This window comes from Crinia signifera, chromosome 2, assembly GCF_055691185.1.
Source record: "Crinia signifera chromosome 2, ASM5569118v1, whole genome shotgun sequence".
Lineage (NCBI taxonomy): Eukaryota > Metazoa > Chordata > Amphibia > Anura > Myobatrachidae > Crinia > Crinia signifera.
This window is the reverse complement of record NC_139218.1, coordinates 404,462,647-404,480,562: the sequence shown is the minus strand read 5'-3', so window position 1 is coordinate 404,480,562 and position 17,916 is coordinate 404,462,647. Positions and strand designations below refer to the sequence as shown.

At 42.7% G+C, this 17,916-nt stretch overlaps 1 protein-coding gene across 1 annotated transcript in view; it reads right to left on the bottom strand.

Moving 5' to 3' along the window:
- Positions 1–405: 405 nt before the first annotated feature.
- LOC146058639 (transient receptor potential cation channel subfamily M member 2-like) overlaps positions 406–17,916 on the bottom strand; it is a 263,946-nt gene continuing 246,435 nt past the window's right edge. The window contains exons 24-26 of the mRNA XM_083170912.1: positions 16,480–16,567; positions 13,081–13,162; positions 406–2,316 (exon numbers count right to left, since the gene is read on the bottom strand). Coding sequence (XP_083027038.1) covers positions 2,273–2,316; positions 13,081–13,162; positions 16,480–16,567 — 214 coding nt within the window. The 3' untranslated portion in view covers positions 406–2,272. The remainder of the gene's footprint in view (positions 2,317–13,080; positions 13,163–16,479; positions 16,568–17,916) is intronic.

Genomic DNA, 17,916 nt, shown 5'->3' with positions numbered 1-17,916 from the left:
GAAAGTATCGGGCGGCTATTGGCGCTAAAATATTAAATATTAAACATCCAGACAATAATATTTTGTATGAAATGTGCACATGATGTATTGTATATATTCATTATGTATTGTATAATTGAATTAGGTATTGGGGAGACGGCTATGTTGTAATATAACTTATATATTATAAACATAATGAGGCACTACAGTAAATGTAATTATATATTATGACACTGTAGAAATAGTTAGCTACACAATAATATTTTGTATGAAATGTGCACATGATGTATTGTATATATTCATTATGTATTGTATAATTGAATTAGGTATTGGGGAGACGGCTATGTTGTAATATAACTTATATATTATAAACATAATGAGGCACTACAGTAAATGTAATTATATATTATGACACTGTAGAAATAGTTAGCTACACACATTTTATTTCATTATCTTATCTTGATGACAGGGATGGGGAGGAGGTGGGTTGAGGAGAGGGATGGGGGGGGGGGAGATTATTTTCTGTTTTCAAATAATTTATTTTTACAGTGGTTGTGAAGGTGAGATACCCCAAATGGGGAGCCCTCTGTGATGTGGGTTTTTCAGCTGGATTTCCAGTTTGGTCAATCTTGTGGTCGCTATTTTTTAAATGTTCGTTCTGTAAGGACAGTCTTAGTTCTGTGTTCCTCAGCTTAGGTCAGTAGTGGTCCCATGTTCCTCAGGTCAGTAGTGGTCCCATGTTCCTCAGCTCAGGTCAGTAGTGGTCCCATGTTCCTCAGCTCAGGTCAGTAGTGGTCCCATGTTCCTCAGCTTAGGTCAGTAGTGGTCCCATGTTCCTCAGCTTAGGTCAGTAGTGGTCCCATGTTCCTCAGCTGAGGTCAGTAGTGGTCCCATGTTCCTCAGCTGAGGTCAGTCGTGATCCCATGTACCTAGGCTGTTCGATTCATAGCCATCCCTTCGTTCCTCAGGTTAGGTCAGTCTTACTCCTGTATTCCTTGGCTTCTTAGGTCAGTAGTTGTCCTGTGTTATTCAGCTGAGGTCAGTAGTGGTCCCATGTTCCTCAGCTTAAGTCAGTCGTGGTCCCATGTACCTAGGCTGTTAGATTCATAGCCATACCTTCGTTCCTCAGGTTAGGTCAGTCTTACTCCTGTATTCCTTGGCTTCTTAGGTCAGTAGTTGTCCTGTGTTATTCAGCTGAGGTCAGTAGTGGTCCCATGTTCCTTAGCTGAGGTCAGTAGTGGTCCCATGTTCCTCAGCTTAGGTCAGTCGTGGTCCCATGTACCTAGGCTGTTAGATTCATAGCCATCCCTTCGTTCCTCAGGTTAGGTCAGTCTTACTCCTGTATTCCTTCGCTTCTTAGGTCAGTAGTTGTCCTGTGTTATTCAGCTTAGGTCAGTCGTAGTCCCATGTTCCTTGGCTGTTATGTCAGTAGTGGCCCATGTTACTTAGCTATTAGGTCATTAGTAGTTGCATGTTACTGAGCTGTTAGGTCAGTAGTGGTCCCATGTTCTTTGGCTATTAGGTCAGTAGTGGTCCCATATTCCTTGGCTGTAATTTCTGTAGTCGTCCTGTGTTACTGAGCTTTTAGGTCATTAGTGGTCCTGTGTTACTGAGCTGTTAGGTCATTAGTGGTCCTGTGTTCCTTGGCTGTAATGTCTGTACTGGTCCTGTGTTACTGAGCTGTTAGGTCAGTAGTAGTCCCGTATTCCTTGGCTGTAATGTCTGTACTGGTCCTGTGTTACTGAGCTGTTAGGTCAGTAGTAGTCTTGTGTTCCTTGGCTGTAATGTCTGTACTGGTCCTGTGTTACTGAGCTGTTAGGTCAGTAGTAGTCCCGTATTCCTTGGCTGTAATGTCTGTACTGGTCCTGTGTTACTGAGCTGTTAGGTCAGTAGTAGTCCTGTGTTCCTTGGCTGTAATGTCTGTACTGGTCCTGTGTTACTGAGCTGTTAGGTCAGTAGTAGTCCCGTATTCCTTGGCTGTAATGTCTGTAGTGGTCCTGTGTTACTGAGATGTAAGGGCATTAGTGGTCCTGTGTTCCTTGGCTGTAATGTCTGTACTGGTCCTGTGTTACTGAGCTGTTAGGTCAGTAGTAGTCCTGTATTCCTTGGCTGTAATGTCTGTAGTGGTCCTGTGTTACTGAGATGTAAGGGCATTAGTGGTCCTGTGTTCCTTGGCTGTAATGTCTGTAGTGGTCCTGTGTTACTGAGATGTAAGGGCATTAGTGGTCCTGTGTTCCTTGGCTGTAATGTCTGTAGTGGTCATGTGTTAATGGTCATTGGTGGTCCCATATTACTAGGCGTTTGAGTCAGTATTGGTTCCTTGGGTCTTTTCAGATTCTGTAAAAAATCCATAACACAAGAATTGTTAGCTCTAATGCTAAATGAGAAAGATGAGATGAGCAAAGACATGAGCAGGTAATATCTGCCTTAGCATGCCGATACTTATAGTTCCTAACATCTACTGTACTTAATGATATTATGGCATTACATTACACTACACACCATGCGAGATATGTTTCTATATACATCAGAACCCCACACAGTGCATGTTTCTCCTTCATCCACTAGGTGTCACTGGAGTGAAAAAGGTGACTACAGGGAGCATGGGTACTTTAAATTTAAATGAGTGTGGCAAGAGCCTCCCCTTCTACTTCCCCTCTCACGCAGTCTTAGATTGTGCCCGGAGGGAGCTGGTCACACTTTTAGTTAGTTAGTTAACTGAAATCAGCAAGATCTGTGAGTACAAGACAGTGGGGTTGAGAGCAAGGTGGGACAGTGTTAGGCTGTATGCAAATTAGGCCATAGGCGCTCCTGTATTATATACCATAGCGCAGTTGCTGGCCTTTGGCAGCTCCTTTCCTTATACTGTCTCTCCTGTCCATTGTTTCTAACATAGTAGGTATAATTGTACCTACTATATGTGTGTGTGTGTGTGTGTGTGTGTGTGTGTGTGTGTGTGTGTGTGTATAGAGTATAAGATATATATAAAATTATAAGATATCATGGCAGTAGGAAGCTCTAAAAAGCTTGCTTGCAAGAAGTGAATTTTCACAAACTTCTTAAGGGATGCTGTTGTGTGATAAGTGCACAGCAGACTCCCCTCTGTTACAATTCCAAGGGGATACCCTGGCTTGGGCTTCACAGCTCACTGACGTCATGTCACCCCTGTCCTCTGAGCTTACAGCTTCACAGAGAGACAGAGAAACCTCCAGATCTCAGCAGATTGATTTCGCTTCTGTTGGAGGGTATAACTAGAGCTCTAGCATCAGCCGGCTAAGGCACCTCAGTCAGCCACATCCCATCCTCTTACAAAGAAAGAGACTGTTACCACAGATTGTACAGTCTGATGACATGCCAAAGTTAGAGGAGGGTGAGTTTGCTCCTCCAGACAAGGATTTACAGGATGTCATACCGCAAGAGTCTTAATAGTCTTATATAGTGTGGCGAGCACAGCGAGGCGAGCAGACGCGGATTACTTTACATGTATTCTGCGTCCCCTCGCTGCGCTCGCCACACTATATAAAATCAACTCCATGCGTAGTTGGATAGTGGGGGTACAATTAAAAATCGGGTCTTTACAATAAAAAATCGCATTGCATGAATTGTATGCCACTATATTGCATGCGATGCGATGCAAAAATCGGGCGCCCAGATATTACATAAGTACTGCGGCAGCTCCTGCTAATCCCTCCTCCTTATGTCCATCTGAGGAATTGGACAATCCTTTATTACAGGCATGGAGTCACCCAGATCAGAAAATCCAATCCTCTTGTAGGTTTTTGACTACTTACCCTTTACCTGCTGAGGACAGCAAAAGATTGGAAATAACCCCTGTGATTGACCCATCGGTCTCACGTCTGTCAAAAAAGACAGTACTGCCTGTCCCAGGAGCCACTACTCTCCGGGACTCCTCAGACAGGAAGCTAGAACTTAAGTCCATATCCAGTATACAGCTGCGGGGGTTATAAGCGTCCTGTTAAAGGTAGGATGCTAGGTTAACAAGGCCATGGGCATCTGGGCTGGCCAGATTTCATCAGGTTTACAGGATAATCCTGATGCTGAAACCCTTTTGCAGTTGGTGGAACACATACATGAAGCCTCTGCATATTTGTATCATTGCAACCCGTATTTCTTCTCTCTATATCTGCTCACAGGTCCTTGTGGCTCTGCCAGTGTCAGGCAGATGCAGAATCAAAGCGGGCAGTAGAAGCCCTTGCTTTCACAGGAGATGTCTTGTTTGGTCCAGAACTTGACAAGTGGATCTCCCAAGCTATGGGGGGGGGGGGGTCTAATTTCCTTCCCACCACAGCTCATCCACCTACGCATGGGACTTTTCAGGGGGCATCCTTTCGGTCCTTTTGCCCACAGAATCAGTTCTGCAGCCACTCCAAGGAGGTCGCTTCCTCTCACAGGGGACGCCAAGGACGCAGGAGAGGGTTTTCTTCCTCTCACCAGGAGGCCATGCTCTCCTCCAAGCCCTCCGCATGACGGTCTTCCGTCCCATCTGGGGGATCCCAGGGTGGGAGCACATCGGCGGGATTAAGAGCACATGTGGCTTCAGTTTTGTCAAGATGCCTGGGTACAGGATTTGATGGCCTTCGGCTAAAAAATCCATTTTTGGCTCCCACCTCTGCACCGTTTTTTCAAAACCAGTTTACCAGTTTTGCTAGAAAAAGGTAATTCCTTATCTCGACAACCTCCTGTTAAAGGGCACCTCATGGGAATCCTTGCTGGCCAATATCAAGGAGTTTTGGTGTGGCACACTATAGAAAAATAGTCCAATTTAACACAAACTGTTCCAATTGAATGTCTTTGTATAGGATCTCAAGTTCAAGCTGCAGTACAATGTGGGTACTCAACCACACAAAGAAATTTAAAAAATACAAATACTACGCTGGAACCTGAGATACTTCTCTGTGACTCAAAATATCAACATATACCAGTAGTATTTTACCAGCAGTAGGGGTCACTGTGCACTCATTAATTCAAATAATTAGCACAGACAATGGCAGTAGGTGGGATCAGGTAAAATAAATACTTTTAATTCTAACTCATAAAAATGTATAAATTAAACACACAAAATTATCGAAAATGCATAAATTATGATATGATATAATGATATAAAATGACAGAGAAATAACTATTGCTTAGATAAGAGAAGCAGTTTTTTTTTAACTATTATTAGCAGAAAAGTTTCTTTGAAGTTATTTGCACTTCAGTGTGGCAATGCGTTAACACGGAGAAACGCGTTAGTGTTATCTGCTGCGCATCTGGTACCAGCTTCTTATGTGCAAAGCTGCATCTCCACCATTGCTGAACCCCTGGATGGCTGAATTGGAAGTGCTAACCCAGCCTGGGACTGAATTGCTATATTCACAAATCTGGTGATGTGTGCTGAACCACAAACAAGCAACATCGTCGCTATAGAGGAGTGGTACCTATAAAGCCTAAAGCTGTACAACTGTTATAAATACTAATTACCATGAACTAACCAAAAATTTGTCTATGTGCTTTCTACGCAACTAACAAAGTGTTAACACAATATATTTTAGATTATATCATATCATAATTTATGCATTTTCTATGATTTTGTGTATGTTTAATTTATTCATTTTTATGAGTTACAATTAAAAGTATTTATTTTATCTGATCCCACCTACTGCCATTGTCCGTGCTAATTATTTGAATTAATGAATGTATAGTGACCCCTACTGGTGGTAAAATACTATTGGTATACAGTATGTTGATATTTTGAGTCACAGAGAAGTATCCAGCACAGTATTTGTATTTCTGGTCAATATCAACTTGACTCAGAAAAACTCATAGAGCATGGGTGGATTCTGAATTTTGCAAAATCTCAGCTCCAGTCCTCACAGTGGCTGCAGTTTCTAGGGATGATTCTAGACATGATCCAGTTACAGGTGTTCTTACCAGAGGACGCAATCCGGTCTCTTCAGAACTTGTTCTGTCTTGTGCTTCTTCACAAGCAAATGTACATGCACCTGTGCACTAAACTTTTGGGAAAGATGGTAGCCACCTTTGAGGCAGTCCAATATGGTAATTTCCATTCATGTCCTTTTCAGCTTTGCCTTCTCTGTCAATGGTCGGCCTCTCACCTGCATCTTCATCAGAAGGTGACGCTGTCCCCTTGGGCAAGGCTCTCTCTGCTTTGGTGACTCAACTCCACCAATCTTCGGGAGGGCAAGAAATTAGACATCTGGAACTGGACCCTTCTCACCATGGATGTCAGTCTCTGTGGGTGGGGGTGGACGGTCACCCTTGACTGCCAATTCCAGGGCCTTTGGACCTCGAACATCCAGTCGATTAAATTTACTGGAGCTCAGAGTGGTGTATTATGCCTTACTTCAGGTGCACCACCTTCTCCAAGGCTGGCCCATATGCCCATCGTCTATATCGAAAAACAAGGCAGCACATGTAGTGAATTGGCCATTAAGGAGGTGAGCTGGATCCAGTTGTGGTCTCAAGCCCACGTGCAGGCCATTACGACAATCTTCATACCCGGCATGGACAATTGGAGGCTGACTTCCTAAGTCGGCAAAATGTACATCAAGGAGAATGCTATCTCCATCCTCAGGTGTTCCAACACTTGGTATGCTGTATGGGTCACACTCAAGTGGACCTGATGGCATCTTGACACAATTACCAGTGGCCCCTGTACTTTGCCCGGACACGAGATCTGGAGGCAATGGGGGTGGACGCCCCATCGGCCCCTTGGCTTTTCCCCTTCCCATTTGGCTTTCCCCCTTCCCATTACTGCCCCAATGGACTCCAATGCATACGAAGGGAGGAAGTCACGGTTCTCATGATTCTCCATCAGAAAGTCAGATGTTTTGTCCCAACCTTGAAACCTTGAAGTTTCTTCCTGCCAAGGTTATTTCCGGTTATGACTGTTGGAACTTCCTTGTGTTATCTTTTGTGGTTGTTTCGCACTGCTTTTTCACTTTCCAATCTATCATTGTATGATTGTTATATGTGTGTTTGTTTAACCTCTTCCGAAGTGTGTTTTTCACTTCCAGCTCCCTCTGGGCACAATCTTTGACTGTCTGGGAGGGGAAGTAGAAGGGAAGGAATTGGTCATACTCATTTAAATTTAAAGTGCCCATGCCCCCGGCAGTAACCCTTCTTTTCCCCACTGACGCTCCAGTGACACCTGTGGACTCGGAGAAAAGGATTTACGGTAAGTACAAAATCCCTGTTTTTGCAGGTTTCCTCACAGAATCAAGTGAAATTAGCTCCACCTGTGTATCTTTTAAAATGTGTCAGTCAGTAATGATTGTATTAGTCAGGAGACCTGGAAAACATGAACTTTGTGGGGTCCTGAGGATCGAGTTTGAGAACCACTGCATTAGACTATATAGAAACTGATGCAGCGCCAACACTGGTACTAAATCTTTTCTGTCAAACTTGTAACATTTTGGGACTTTAAGGGATAGTCCTATTTTGTAACAGTGAGGCAGCACAGCATCAGAAGCAGCGCCAAAGGACCTTGCCAAAAAACCAACACACCCATATATACAAAGCAGTTCTGCTTGTGAGTGTTCCCATATACATAATGTTCCAGATGCACAATCTCACCTCCGACACTCTCATTATCTATTGATGACCCTACTATCTCCTCTAGCCCCCAAATGCACTGTCTTGGACTAATCCTTGTCTGCGCCCTCTCCTTTCCACCACCCATTCAGAACATCCCATAAACATATTCCAGAATCAAAACCTCTCAACCAGGATTCTACCAAGAGCCCCATCCCTGACAATGGTCTCACTCCACTCAAATTTACATCTCTGACCTCATTATTCCTACCCATCCACTTCGCTCTGCTAATGTACGCCGCCTCATCTGTCTACTGATTACTCCCACCCACTCCTACCTCCAAGACTTTCATGTGCTGTTCTCTACCTCTGGAACTCTCTCCCTTTAAGGCTCTCCACCGCTCTACAAAACTTCAAATAGGCTCTTAAGACAGACTTCTTCACCAAGTACAGGGGTTGGGATCATTTGGTCGACAGTCATTAGGTTGACACCATTAGGTTGACATGGGAAAAAGTCGACATGGGTCTAGGTCGAAAGGTCATTGGTTTGACAGATCATTAGTTCGACAGTCAAAAGGTCGACATGGGGTTTTTCACTATTTTTTTTACCTGAATGTCAACCCAAGTCCAGCCAGCTCTCATCCTAACCAACTGTTACTTGATCACTTCTAACCAGTCTGTGTCACTCCTGTCTGTCTGCCTCTCCCTTTTACAATGTATGTCTCACAGGCAGGGCCCTCTCTCCTCATGTGCTTTTTTCTTCTCTTACTTAAACCATCTTTGATGGCACCAAATCTTGTGGCTTTCTGCCATGCTGATAATTATTCTAGTATTATTCAATTATTCTCTGCTGATAACTAAGTGAGTCACAGTTCTGCTTATTCATTCATGTACTCTGCAATTTGGTGCTGTGGATCCCTAGTGGTGCCATATAAATAAAGGAATACAATACTAATAATACGGCAGATACATAGCCCTGGACAGTCTGATCTCCATTCCTTCATATATGTATCAAATGATTCAGTACAGCATGATATCATGCAGTGTGATTCCCTTATACAGTATGTATCATTTTGTACAGTGCAGCTTTATATCATGCTGTGTGTTTCCCTCATATATGTATCACATTATACAGTACAGCATTATATCATGCAGTGTGATTCCCTTTTATATGTATTCTATTGTACAGTACAGCTTTATATCATGTGCTGTGATTCCCTCATATATGTATTCTACTGTACAGTACAGCTTTATATCATGTGCTGTGATTCCCTCATATATGTATTCTACTGTACAGTACAGCTTTATATCATGCGGTGTGATTCCCACATATTTGTAACCTATTGTACAATACAGCTTTATATCATGTGGTGTGATTCCCAAATATATGTAACCTATTGTACAGTACAGCTTTATATCATGTGGTGTGCTTCCCTTATGTATCCTATTATACAGTACAGCTTTATAATATGTGGTGTGATTCCATCATATATGTATCCCATTGTACAGTACAGCTTTATATCATGCGGAGTGATTCCCTCATATATGTATCCTACTGTATAGTACAGCTTTATATCATGCAGTGTAATTCCCTCATATATGTATCCTATTGTACAGTACAGCTTTATGTCATTTGGTGTGATTCCCACATATATGTATCCTGTTGTACAGTACAGCTTTATATCATGTGGTGTGATTCCTATATATATATATATATATATATATATATATATATATATATATATATATATATATATATATATATATATATATATATATATATATATCCTACTGTATAGTACAGCATTATATAATGCTGTGTGTTTCCCACATATATGTATCCTATTGTAAACTACAGCATTATATCATGCGGTGTGTTTCCCACATATATGTATCCTACTGTACACTACAGTTTTATATCATGCAGTGTAATTCCCTCATATATGTATCATGTTGTACAGTACAGCCTTATATCATGTGGTGTGATTCCCCCATATATGTATCCTACTGTACACTACAGTTTTATATCATGCAGTGTAATTCCCTCATATATGTATCCTGTTGTACAGTACAGCCTTATATCATGTGGTGTGATTCCCACATATATGTATCCTATTGTACAGTGCAGCTTTATATCATGCGGTGTAATTCACTCATATATGTATTCTATTGTACAGTGCGGCTTTATATCATGTGATGTGATTCCTTCATATATATGTATCCTATTGTACAGTACGGCTTTATATCATGTGATGTGATTTCTTCATATATATGTAACCTACTGTACAGTACAACATTATATCATGCAGTGTGATTCCCACATATATGTATCCTACTGCACAGCTTTATATCATGCGGTGTGATGTATCCTATTGTACAGTACAGCATTATATCATGTGGTGTGATTCCCTCATATGTGTCCTACCTTACAGTACAGTTTTATATCATGCGGTGTAATTCCCTCATATGTATCCTGTTGTACAGTACAGCCTTATATCATGTGGTGCGATTCCCACATATATGTATCCTATTGTACAGTACAGCTTTATATCATTCGGTGTGATTCCCTCATATGTATCCTACTGTATAGTGCAGTATTGTATCATGTGGTGTGATTCCCTCATATATGTATCCTATTGTACAGTACAGCATTATATCATTTGGTGTGATTCCCTCATATATGTATCCTACTGTATAGTGCAGCATTTCATCATGTGGTGTGATTCCCTCATATATGTATCCTACTGTATAGTGCAGCATTATATCATGCGGTGTGATTCCCTCATATATGTATCCTATTGTACAGTACAGCTTTATATTATGTGGTGTGATTCCCACATATATGTATCCTACTGCACAGTACAGCCTTTTATTATGTGGTGTGATTCCCTCATATATGTATCCTATTGTACAGTACAGATTTATATCATTCGGTGTGATTCCCTCATATTTATCCTACTGTATAGTGCAGTATTGTATCATGTGGTGTGATTCCCTCATATATGTATCCTATTGTACAGTACAGTTTTAGATCATGCGGTGTGATTCCCTCATACAGTATATGTATCTTACTGTATAGTACAGCTTTATATCATGTGGTGTGATTCCCTCATATATGTATCCTATTGTACAGTACAGCTTTATATCATGTGGTGTGATTCCCTCATATATGTATCCTATTGTACAGTACAGCATTATATCATTTGGTGTGATTCCCTCATATATGTATCCTACTGTATAGTGCAGCATTTCATCATGTGGTGTGATTCCCTCATATATGTATCCTACTGTATAGTGCAGCATTATATCATGCGGTGTGATTCCCTCATATATGTATCCTATTGTACAGTACAGCTTTATATTATGTGGTGTGATTCCCACATATATGTATCCTACTGCACAGTACAGCCTTATATTATGTGGTGTGATTCCCTCATATATGTATCCTATTGTACAGTACAGATTTATATCATTCGGTGTGATTCCCTCATATTTATCCTACTGTATAGTGCAGTATTGTATCATGTGGTGTGATTCCCTCATATATGTATCCTATTGTACAGTACAGTTTTAGATCATGCGGTGTGATTCCCTCATACAGTATATGTATCCTACTGTATAGTACAGCTTTATATCATGTGGTGTGATTCCCTCATATATGTATCCTATTGTACAGTACAGCATTATATCATTTGGTGTGATTCCCTCATATATGTATCCTACTGTATAGTGCAGCATTATATCATGTGGTGTGATTCCCTCATATATGTATCCTACTGTATAGTGAAGCATTATATCATGCGGTGTGATTCCCTCATATATGCATCCTATTGTACAGTACAGCATTATATCATTTGGTGTGATTCCCTCATATATGTATCCTACTGTATAGTGCAGCATTATATCATGTGGTGTGATTCCCTCATATATGTATCCTACTGTATAGTGAAGCATTATATCATGCGGTGTGATTCCCTCATATATGCATCCTATTGTACAGTACAGCTTTATATCAAGTGGTGTGATTCCCTCATATATGTATCCTACTGTACAGTACAGCCTTATATTATGTGGTGTGATTCCCTCATATATGTATCCTATTGTACAGTACAGCTTTATATCGTTTGGTGTGATTCCCTCCATATGTATCCTACTGTAAAGTACAGCTTTATATCATGTGGTGTGATTTATATATATATATATATATATATATATATCCTACTGTACAGTGCAGCATAATATCATGCAGTGTGATTCCCTCATATATGTATCCTATTGTACAGTACAGCTTTATATTATGTGGTGTGATTCCCTCATATATGTATCCTACTGTACAGTACAGCTTTATATCATGTGGTGTGATTCCCTCATATATGTATCCTATTGTATAGTACAGCTTTATATCATGTGGTGTGATTCCCTCATATATGTATCCTATTGTATAGTACAGCTTTATATCATTCAGTGTGATTCCCTCATATGTATCCTACTGTACAGTACAGCTTTATCATGTGGTGTGATTCCCTCATATATGTATCCTATTGTACAGTACAGCTTTATATCATGTGGTGTGATTACCTCATATATGTGTCCTATTGTACAGTACAGCTTTATATCATGTGGTGTGATTCCCTCATATATGTATCCTATTGTACAGTACAGCTTTATATCATTCGGTGTGATTCCCTCATATATGTATCCTATTGTACAGTACAGCTTTATATCATTCGGTGTGATTCCCTCATATGTATCCTACTGTACAGTACAGCTTTATATCATGTGGTGTGATTCCCTCATATATGTATCCTATTGTACAGTACAGCTTTATATCATTCGGTGTGATTTCCTCATATGTATCCTACTGTACAGTACAGCTTTATATCATGTGGTGTGATTCCCTCATATATGTATCCTATTGTACAGTACAGCTTTATATCATTCGGTGTGATTCCCTCATATGTATCCTACTGTACAGTACAGCTTTAGATCATGTGGTGTGATTCCCTCATATGTATCCTATTGTACAGTACAGCTTTATATCATTCGGTGTGATTCCCTCATATGTATCCTACTGTACAGTACAGCTTTATGTCATGCAGTGTGATTCCCTCATATGTATCCTACTGTACAGTACAGCTTTATATTATGCGGTGTGATTTCCTCATATGTATCCTACTGTACAGTACCGCTTTATATCATGCGGTGTGATTTTCTCATATATGTATCTTATTGTACAGTACAGTTTTAGATCATTCGGTGTGATTCTCTCATACAGTATATGTATCCTACCGTACAGTACAGCATTATATCATGTGGTGGGACTCCCTCATTCAGCACATGTTATGAACATAAACAGAGTCATAAAGGCAGATATTGGGGTCACGCCTAAATGTCCCTGACCTGCCCCATGCATGCTATTATTACTGCTTTATATATTCCTGTCTGTTTCTTCTTACAGTGCACAATATATACCTGTTATATACACCTGCCTGTCTTCTTACCGTCCATTATATATGCACTCGTTATATACAGCCACCTGTCTCTTACCTAAAATGAGAGTTTTGCTGGTAATGCCGTTCTCTTTAAGCGCAGATATGATCCAGGTGAGGCACTGCGTGGTCTTAGCCATCTGTCACAGAGAAATGGGGTCATTATTAGGCATGTAGCGAGATTTTACACCGACCAAGTCACGAGAACTAAATGAAATAAAGTAGATTCCGTAAACCCGCTGCTTAGGTATGCGGTCACTGGGTAGACGATGTCTAGGTTTTCAACAAAAGGTGGTACAGTATTTCATACCTCACTATGCAGGTGGGCACAGAGTGGGAATATAATAGTGTGCCAAGCGCAGCAAGCCATGCCAGGGGACGCAGTAAGTTTTTTTGGTGTCTGTCGACATATGACGACTTGAAACTCATGTCAACATATTCATTTTGATTATGTCTATGTCAACCATAAGCTTGTATTCGAAGTACAAGATATATTGCGCTCTACCTATTGAGAGGAGGTGGGTGGGCTGTGCTGCTAATCCTGGGGTGTGTCCAAAATAAACCTTGAAAGTTTGCATACATGGGTGGGGATTGCACACTCAGGGTGGGTGTGATAAAGGGATAGGGGTGTGGGGGGGGATATCCATCCATTCCCCCGAATTTTGGTTAACAATAAAGCACTAGCTTTTTACAATACACCAGTGCAAGAGTCAAATACTATATCAATGTACAACAACTCTCTCTCCTATTACCGCACCGCATCATTTATCGTAAGATACGCTATTTCCTTCTGCTACAAATATCTTTAGCAAAACAAAAGATTGAATCCATCCAATCGTGGTGGTCGTCAGCATCTTGTAAGTGTATCCACTGTATTAAATTCTTTTTATCATTATGATCTGCACCATGTCTCTCCCTATTGTGTCTCCCATTTACGCCTAAATAGGGGAGAATTCATTTAGATACTTGTGGAAAAATCGAAACCATCCAATTTTCCCAACTTTGTGCGACATTTAGAAGTCGTATTTGGTTTTGTATAAACCTTTTTATTGTATTACTATGTTTTATATACCTGAGGTTTATCACCCTCTATACTTAGTTACCATTTGAGAGCCACCTGTCAGTCCCACTCTATTCTCTGTCACAATGGTCGTCAGCATCTTGCCAAACGCAGCACATCGGGAAATATATATATATATATATATATATATGTTCTCCCAAAGGGAATGCACACTCGCCACAATATCAAAGGAACCTCACTTTGATAAAAGTAAATATAGTCTTTATTTCATATGTAGACATCCAGGTATTTTGCCATAATACTAGAGCCCCGACGATTCGGACCTTTATCAAGGAGCAGAAATAGTCAAAGCATACAGGAGCGTTTGGTAGCAGATCAGCATGGTGCAGGTCTATCACCCCCACAGTGGGAAAAAGTTGGACATACATTATCGACTGACTTGTATCTCTGAATATGTTGTCTATTTATTGAAGTGTCCTTGCGGATTAACATATGTGGGGAAGACATCCTGCAAATTCAGAGAGCGAATGGCCAACCATCGGTCAAGCATAAGGCCTCGTACACACCAGAACGATCACGATCATGTGTCGATCGTGAAACGATTTGCTGTGAACTTCTCGGGAGCTCTCCCCCGGGCCCAGACTCACGATTTGCATAAGATGGTGTATTTTTGTACTTACGATCGTCAAACGATCGCGAGTCGTTTGCGATGGTCGTCCGACTGTCGTTTTGGTGCATCAGGTGTGCACAGTGACTGTCGTTTTTGAAATTTAAATAATGGGCAGGACTAGTTGTGGGGGACAAATAACAGCAGCCATTTTAGATCTGTGCATTTGTGCTTTGTGACTAGTGAGGCTTGGTGTATACCTGCTGAACGCTATACATAGCTGTTTGCTCTGCCGGATCTGACGATGGTCTGACGAGGCAAGTGCACACGATCATCTCACAATCTGCATACAATCGGCACCCAATCTGAGGACGGATTGACAGATCTTTACTGCAGTAGGTAGGATCTTCAATCCGACGTACGACCGGCGGGTACGCGCATTTAAAAAGTCTGGTGAGTGCCTTGTCCCTGATTTTTCTACTAGCCTCATGTAGGCATATACAAACAGCACCCCAGCATTGGAACAAGGATCACTGTGAGTGCATTGAATTGGACACATTCCGTCAGGCGGCAGTTAGAAATCGAGGCCCCGGCTTCCGGATGGCAGGTAGGCCCCAACTGGCAGGAGTGTGTTTAACATACACCGGCTCTGCGGCAGCGACCCACCGTCTCCAGGGGGGGACTGGTGGCAGTGGTGTGGGGAGGTTGTGAGGGCAGGAGCGGCACAGAGGGCAGCAGACGAGGGAGTTTGTGGGATATTGGGGCAGGAGCTCGGGAAAGTTGCCCGGTGTCCCCTTCCACCACCCCTGCTGACCGCACAGTTGCGCTGAGAAGCCGCTTCTCAGCCAGGACATGGGGAGGCCAAGCACAGGGATTTGTATTGCCACCCACACCGCACCCCCTCCTGGCAACATCTTCATCCCCCCACCACCACCCCCTTCTCCCGAGAGAGTCTCTGCCCGCACACAACCCCTTCCCCACAGCATCTCCACCCGCACCCCTCCCACCTGCATATCCAGCCGCACACACACCCACTCTCCCACCAGCATCTCCGCATGCACCCCCACCCCCATCTCCACCCGGACCACACCCTCCCACCAGCATCTCTGCAGCCCCCCCCCACAACATCTCCACCAGCTACCCCCCCCCAACATATCCCACCACCTGCCATGTTGCCATCAATGTTTGAATAAGAGACTTTTTAATAAATATTTGAAATATATGGACTTCTTTAACATGCTTTCGAGAAGATAAATATTGTAAAGCTTTTTTGATCTAATAGTAAGTTCAACACTAGGGGCGCCATCTTACAACTGTACGCCATATTTTTTCCCATCCCCTGTCCAACAGGGGATTTTGTAAGCTAGGCAGCCTACATAATCATTTAAAGTAACTGTGGGCGTGAAACAAGGGTCTGTTCTCAATAAATATACATACAGGTATAAAGTATCTGTAGATGGCCGGTACTCCGGGGTATGCTGGCACGACACTGCTCGTATCTTAAAGACGCACCCGGTGTACCTGGCCTAGTTCTTAACACACAATATGTAGATGGGCTGCACTCCGGTGACTGTCCTGTAGATCTACAGGCCGTGGTCTTCATTTTTGACAGTCACCTGAGTGAAGCCCATCTACAGATTGTCCTGGAAAGCTTGAGGGGGATTGGATGGCCATACACATCTGTGATACATCAGAGTCCACCTTAACACGTAGACCAATTTCCACATGCATGGGGTAGACATAGGGACATCATAAAAGTGTTCAGATGTGTAGAATAGATGGGCAGCATGGCTCTTATCTGCCATCTTGTTCTATGTGTCATTTCTCACCCGCATTTCCAGTGATAACAACTGTCCATCCAGCTGGTAACCCTCGCCCCCTTTCTCCATCTGTAACAGATGCAACGCTCCAGACACACTGCATGGGGGACAAAAAAAGGAAACATTATATCCTGAGATATTCGCAACAGTAACACAAGGTGCAGATCACATGCACTACTTATAGTCCACCCTGGGCACTAGCGCCACCAGGTGGCCGGTGAAGAATGTGGGATCTGCCAGTCTCCTGTTATATGCCCTGTGCTGATCAATCTCCTTCCTTCACAGGGAAGTTCTCAGTGTGATAAACCCTAACAGAACGAATGGCTATGCGCTATGGGTCTGATTGTGGTTGGATCGCAGAGCAGCGGTATTGCCATGTAACGCCTCCCGCCGGTCGTGTAAGCGCCTGCCCCAGCTAAATGCTGACCATCGAATGATTCCTGTAGCACTCACACATCTAAAGGGCCCTACACACTGAGAGATTTGTGCCAGAGATTCATAATGACAAATTTCAAATATCTCACAAAAACGGTTTCAGACACTTCAGGGGGAAAAGAAAGTCTTCAAATTTAAATAATGGGATAAAGCCTGGGGGAGTGTCATCTTCATGTGTCTATAATAGAAAAATAAATAAATAATGTAAAAAATGGTGTGGGGTTCCACCCAACGATCATGACCAGCCCTGGGTTCCCCTATATTCGAGAAACCAGCACCAGGCTCTTGGTCTGGTCCGGTCCTGGTTTCCAAAAGGAGTAGGGAGTCCCTGTATTTTGTAAACCAGCACCGGGCTCAAACAGCCATCAGGGTAATGCCACAGCCGGGGGGACATTTATTATATAAGGTCTTTAAGCATTACCTCTGTGGCTGGTCAGCCTGGGCTGGGTCCCTGGGGGAATGGGGACCAACCCAATAAATTGGTCTGTCCCCCCCCTCCAGGGTGCCACTGGCCCGGACTGAAGCCCGAGGCTGTCCCTGGTACCCCAGGGCAGTGGGCACCAGGCTGATAATAAAATAATTAGTGGCCAGTGGCCTTATAAATAAACATTGGTGGCATAGTGCTCCCCCTCACCCCAAACAAATAAATGTTGGTGGCATGTGGTCCCCCTGCCCCGCAAACTTTGAATAGGTTGCACAAAAATACCCAGTCCAGAGTCCAGCATCGCGTCGCATAAGTCACTCTCTGGTGACTTAGATTAGCGGCTATCTGGTCTGAGAACAGGGCAGTAATGTCAGCGTCCCACCCACGGTAGGCAGCTGGCCAGCCCCATTTGCAAGTGGACACCCAGCGTTTTCCTGGCCGCATCCAGCATTTTTGTGGGCTCCCCCTGAAACCCTGGCCACCTTCTCTATCCCCCCTCCGGTGTGAGCAACTCGGACACTGTGCAAGGTACCCGCAGAGAAGACCTGCACATGTTCATAATCGCTTATGCCCATGTACAGATCTTC